The 6305-nt window shown below is 40.1% G+C and overlaps 1 protein-coding gene across 1 annotated transcript in view; it reads left to right on the top strand.

The window, feature by feature from the left end:
- The first annotated feature begins 3881 nt into the window (after positions 1 to 3881).
- LOC117946307 (uncharacterized serine-rich protein C215.13-like) overlaps positions 3882 to 6305 on the top strand; it is a 6595-nt gene continuing 4171 nt past the window's right edge. Inside the window, exon 1 of the mRNA XM_034874384.1 lies at positions 3882 to 4059. Within this exon, the coding sequence (XP_034730275.1) occupies positions 3963 to 4059 (97 nt within the window). The 5' untranslated portion in view covers positions 3882 to 3962. The remainder of the gene's footprint in view (positions 4060 to 6305) is intronic.

Below are 6305 nucleotides of genomic sequence, written 5' to 3'. Positions count from 1 at the left end.
CTTCAAGACACTAGTACGTTGCATACAGGACCACGAAAGGATCAGCCACAGCCTAGACCCAGAACATGGTCAAACCCCATACCCCAACCGATATATATACATATGGTTAAAGCTGCACTTTCATATGGCTCTTTGTAGTTTTGCTTATTTAAAGTTAATAGTAAACTGGATAGTAAAATGCTGGGGGACTTCCTTTGACACACTAAGCTCCTCTCTCCTTTATCATTCCATCTGTTTGCATCCACGTCCCAGAAATGCCTGTTACGAACCTAGGGGAGTCATTCCCCGGAGTCCTTATGTTCTTTCCCCCCCAGCATGTTTCCTTGGATCAGAGAGGCTCCAAAATCATGGATGCAGCTGTTGCTGTGGTCCTGCTACACCTCCCCCCCCCAGCATGTTTCCTTGGATCAGAGAGGCTCCAAAATCATGGTTGCAGTTGTTGCTGTAGTCCTGCTATACGTCCTGCGATGCCCTGTTACATCCTGCTACGCTCTGCGGTTCAGTGTCCTGCTATGTCATGAACTACTACTACTACTACTGAATAATTCTAGTCACTGTTCCATTATCTTTTATTGTGATTGGTATTGCCACTTTCTATTTTAACCCCAACCGGTTGTCAGACTCCGCCTACCAAGAGCCTGGGTCTGACCAAGGTTTCTTCCTAAAATGAGTTTTTCCTCGCCTACTACTAGAACTGTTGGGTCCTTGTAAATGATGGAGTTTGGTCTAGACCTACTGTATCTAGAAGTGTCTCAAGATAACTCTTGTAATGAATTTATACTATAAATAAAATTTAATTTAATTTAATTTAATTGATAAAAGCGTCAGCTAAATTACATGTAATTAGACCTGCATGATATTGCAAAAAATCAGGCATTGCGATTTTTTTATTAGCGATATATGAAAAAAGAAAAAGTAATTTTTACTTGAATTGCCGAAAAACTAAGATCAGTAATATTGATCTCCTTGAATTTTCCTTTGCTGTGAGGCATTTGGCCAGAAGTGCTTGTGTTCAGACTATGTTTTTGAAATTCTGTTTCACTTTTCAAGATTAAAATGTACCTACATTTGAATGTACTTAAATTTGAATCAGAAAAATTCTTACACTAGGGCCCAAATAGTGTCGGCTTCATATCAAGACTTGCTTTTGAAAAATAAAACAATTTTGAACCAAAGTACTGCGTGAAAATATCTGTAAACGTAAAGGAAAACATTAAAAATGGCAATGGAGTCATTATTTATTCACCCTCATGTTAGTGGAAAACCCAATGAAGTTTGCAGGATGATGAAATAAATAGCTAGTTATCCTTTAAAGTTAAATCTCAGCCTTTTCCTACTGACATTATTTTACTGCCCCAAAATCCTCTCTAAAATATAAGTTTGTTGTAAAGTATTCAAAGGGCAATAATGTTGTTCATGGGATAATTATTTAATATTTATCTAAACATTTTTTTTTTAACTTTTTAGATCTCTATTAAAAGCTTTTGACAAAGTGTGTGAACATGACATTGCCTTCGCCACATTCTGCCTCATAGGATATTACTTCTTCCATAATATAATGTGTTGACCTTCAGTTACCTCCCCACTCACTAGACAACCACACCGTGAGAATAATTTGAATACTCAATCATAAACAGCGCCCAGCCAGGGAAAGATGACTATTACACTTTTGAAAGCAGTATTGGTGCTTTAGCCTTCAGGTTATTCCTTTCATGCATCATCACTTAAATATTGTAGGCTACCATTCTTAATAAGCAGAGAAAAGAGCCTTATCTGGGTGTGGCGTGCAAGACTGGGCTAGTGCTCACCCACACACTCTGACATGATCAAATCATGACAACTGTCTCAAATTCATGAACAAGCCAGATGGGCCAAGTCCAAAGGGCTGCAGTGACGCATCCATTCACAACAGTCCCTGATACATTACACAGTGCCTGTGGGGAGAGCCTACTGAGCTGAGTGTGTGGCAAAATCTTTGGTAAAGTCTAAACGTGCGTGGGAACATTTTGAAACAAGACAAAACATGAAGATTCATGTATCATTAAATGTATTTCTATGGCTGAAGGGTCCTTGTATCTTTCGATCATTTGATTTTCATTTGAGAAAAATTTAAAAAAAATAAAGAATTGGAAATATATGGCCTTTTTTCCTTTTCATGGTCAAAATTAGATGAGACAAAATTAAATATGCTGTGATTTTCATTTTCTACTTCATTCAACATGGACCGGATGTTGTTATTTCCAAGGCAACAGCGTCTTTGTCATTTGTCTGATTTCCCAGCTAACGAGCTAGTGTGTCATGGATTTGTCCTTGTGTCAAGTTTCTTTGTTTAGTTGGTTTCATGTTTCTGTTGGCTTTTTCCAGTTTCCTGTTTTATTTTGATGATATTTTGGTTTTCCGTCTAGTCTTGTCTTGTTTTACTTCCTGTCTTTAGTTTTTTCCCAGCCTTTGTGTCCCCTGCCTCTTGTTACCTCGTTACCCTTTGTATTTAGTCTTTGTGTTCCCCTTGTTCTGTGTCAGATCACACTGTGTGTTTCTGTTTTATGTGTTCCTGCATGGAGTCTATCTTCTGTATCTGAGTTCCAGTTTATTGAAATCCTGTTCTGTGGTTCGGGAATTAGTTTGTGCCTGTAGCTTTCTGGACTCAGTTGTGTTCTTTTTATGAAATAAATGTATAAGTCATTTTATTTATATACTGTTTTTTGATCCCCACTGGGGAAATTACAATTTACTCCCTGTTTTGTTAGTTATCACTACACACAGGCTTGCAATACACACACACATGCTCAGGACCTATCATGCACAAAGGTGTCAGAGTGGGGGGGCTTCCAGTGCTGGAACAGCACCCTGAGCGGAGGGGGGGGGGGGGGGGGGGGGGGGGGGGGGTGCCTTGCTCAAGAACTCCTAGCAGCGCCCAGGAGGTGAACTGGCATCTCTCCAGCCACCAGTCCATACTCTGTACTTTTGGTCTGTACTGAGACATTGGTCTGTACTGGGTTCCCGACCCAACTCCCTACGGACTGAACTACTTCCCCCAAGCAGCAAAACATCCGCCTGCTTAATTATTTGGGTCCACTATTACCCTCATACGCAACAAAGTGCGGGTCACGCCAGCTCTGCCGGTGGACCAGAGCCAGCACCGGGGACCTGGGTCACAACCTAGGGTCACAACGGGCTGGTGGCTAGCTGCTAGCCAGCAGCTACTTGAAGACTACTTGAACGGCAGCAACATTAGACCCAGAATCGGAGTTCTGATTCCCATGATCTGATCCTGAACCAGCTGTGACTCTCGGCCGGATTGGCAAACTTAACAGCAGCAAACGAAAGTTTTTGAAAACTTGGCTGGCTTTCTCATTCAATGACATCACTAACCGAGGAATTTCAAATAGGAGTTTGAACAAGCCGTTTTCAGGCAGTTGAGAAAGTGCTGTCTGTGGAGAAAAGCTCCATTGGCAATTGAGAAGCTTAATTCTTTAACTGCTGTTTTTATGCGTATCTGTATTAGATAGCTGAATAGGCACATGTTCCTTCTTCATTCTGATCTGTGTGAGTTTGGCAGTGAACCAGGGTTTGTCATTGGTTAAACTCACACTGGTGCATGATGGAACTCACAGTCGATGTGATTGAGAAACTCCTAAATAACTGATTCCATTGTTTCTCATCTTCCAGCAACAAGTATCTAAAAATCAATTAACTTCCCTATTCATTTTACTGAGTGTGTGTCTGTTGTGCTTGAGGAAGAGGGAGAAAAAGTCATGAGTAAGTGTGTGGGCTGATGTCCTGTCATGTACACCGTAGTGGGGAAGAGGGTGTGTGTGCACATGTGCCAGCCCTCCTGTGAGTGTCTGTGCGTCGCCAGCCATTGTTGTCTTGATGAAACACCTACCTGCTGCTGGGTATAAAAGGCTTTATCAGTTCTGTGTTCCAAATAGTTCCGACTCGTTAACAGTCAAGTTCACTCAATGGCTCCTTTACAAGTTTCTGGTATGATGATGAGGAATCTTCTTTTTGGGGTTATTCTTGGACTTCTCGCTGTTGTCCACTCAACACCTGTTAATAGTAAGTGAAAGTGTTCTTTGTATTTCATCTGTTAGTTTTTTTCTTTCTTTTTTTATGCTACAAAATTTAATAAAACACCCCAAAGAAGTTAACTGATATTTTGTTTAACTTGTGAAGAGTAACGGTTGTAGGGAACCAGCCACGCTATTTGTTTTGAAAATTTGGTTGAAAGAAACCCATATTTAGGATATAGAAACTTTTTGAAAATGGGTCAAAACAGGAGGGTTAAACTGAAAAATTGCACACAAAAAAAATTGTTTGTGCATATCCTCAGCTTTGACATGTGGTCAATAAAATTATTTGGCAAATTTACATTCTTCCACTTAAGGCCATAGTCATGAGTTTTTGCATAGTCCTTGTTTTTTTGTTTAGTTTTGTTTGGGTCTGACAAACACAGAAATGATTCTGTTATACAGACTTCTGAAATTTCAATAAATCCCATGGTGTCTTTTTTCTTACCCCATGTGTCAGCATTCCCCTCCCTGCCAAGATGCTCTTTATGTTTCAGGTCTAACTCTTTCTATAAGAATTCCAGAGTAGTATTTCATCTTCAGTGCACAGGTTTCACTGGCACTCTCAGATTACACACAGAGATCTTTGTAAAATGTTCCAAGCTGCTCCAGGAGGTGCATTAATGTCTAAGTCGGGAGTAAATGGAAACCGAAGAACAGAAAATAGCTGTTACACAAGTTTGGGGAAATGGGTAACTTCATAGGGAACACCAGAGCTGAACATGACTGGGCAAAAATGGAGAGGGGAGATGTTTGATTTGACTGACAATATCACAACTTAAAAATACTCCATTACAAGTCAAGTATTTAACCCTCCTATTGTCCTCGGATCAAAATGTTCCTACATCAGAAAATTAGGTTTCTTTCAACCATAATGTCAAAAAGAATTAAGTTGTTCCATACAATGCTCTTTACACGAAATGCTCAGTTCACCACTCTTACTGAATATGTGCGTTTTATTTAATGTTATGGCATTTGGACTAAAAAAAAAAGATCAAAGGGTGTTGAAAAAGTGACAATGTTATAAAAAGCTTCAAAAACGTTGAAGAAAAAAGCACAGACAAAATCAAATAAAGTGACAAAAAACTTGGAAAAAACTGACCAAAACATTGGGTGACAAAAAGTGACCCAATTATGGTAAGAACGTTCCCAAACACATTTGACCCAGAAAAACAAAGTGACATGGTCAACGGGTAGACAACACAGGGGTTAAAGTGCTAAGCTAAAGAATGAATGAATGAATGTACAGTTTGCAAGTTTTTTTCAGTAAATGTATTTATATGTATAAGTAGCATTTTATTGCTGTAGCTGCTCGAGATGATGACTTTAACCGGAGGGTCCCTTGTTCAAGTCCCTATATGGACCAAAAAGTAGGGAGGGTGGATTGATGGCTGGAGAGATGCCACTGCACCTCCTGGGCACTGCTAGGTGCTCTTGAGCAAGGACCGTACCCCCCCCCCAACCGCTCAGGGCGCTGGTTCAGCTGGCAGCACACTCACTCTGACATCTCTCCATTAGTGCATGTGTAGGTCCCGAGTGTGTGTGTATTTCAGGCTTGTGTGTGACTACTAACAAAGTGTGTACGCAGAGTGTAAATTGTAATTTCCCTACTGGGGATTAATACAAAATTATAAAATAAATAAAAATTATAATTATACAGTACATTGCCTTATTTGTCCTGCTGCTTCTGCTTTCTTAACAGCCCACAAACCTGACAATGGCTTCCTTCTAACTTAAAGGAGAATTCTGGTCAATTTCAATATAGCTCTGTTGTTTGTACATTTGGACTGTTGTCAGTAGAGAGAAAAACCAACACCGCGTTATCCTCCTGCTAGAGTTAGAACCTAACAAGCTTTAACAGGGCAAGTTTCAAACATGTTTTTAGCTTATTAACATGCTTGAAATGTCATTACATTTTCCTCCCCATGTGTAGTGTTTCCTTCCAAGTGAACACATTGAATCTGACTGCAGTAGATGTGACAGAAAGGCATAACAGTTGCTCTTGGGCGGACGGTTCCCGTGCACGGGACGTAAACTCGCCGTTTTTCGAAAGTGCTGACTTCTTTCCTAAATTGTAAGCATTAAACCGTGATAAACACGCTCATGCCATACATCATTTGAAAGCTTAGAGTCTCCTGATTCCATCGAGCCCACACGCGAAGCAATAAGGTGACTCACAACGGTGATAATCATGTTCTGAAGTAAAGAAACACAGAAAGATTTGAGTCTAATCGA

The sequence above is a fragment of the Etheostoma cragini genome, chromosome 1 (assembly GCF_013103735.1).
Source record: "Etheostoma cragini isolate CJK2018 chromosome 1, CSU_Ecrag_1.0, whole genome shotgun sequence".
Lineage (NCBI taxonomy): Eukaryota > Metazoa > Chordata > Actinopteri > Perciformes > Percidae > Etheostoma > Etheostoma cragini.
Note: the sequence above shows the minus strand (reverse complement) of the source record. Positions and strands in the feature narration are given on the sequence as shown.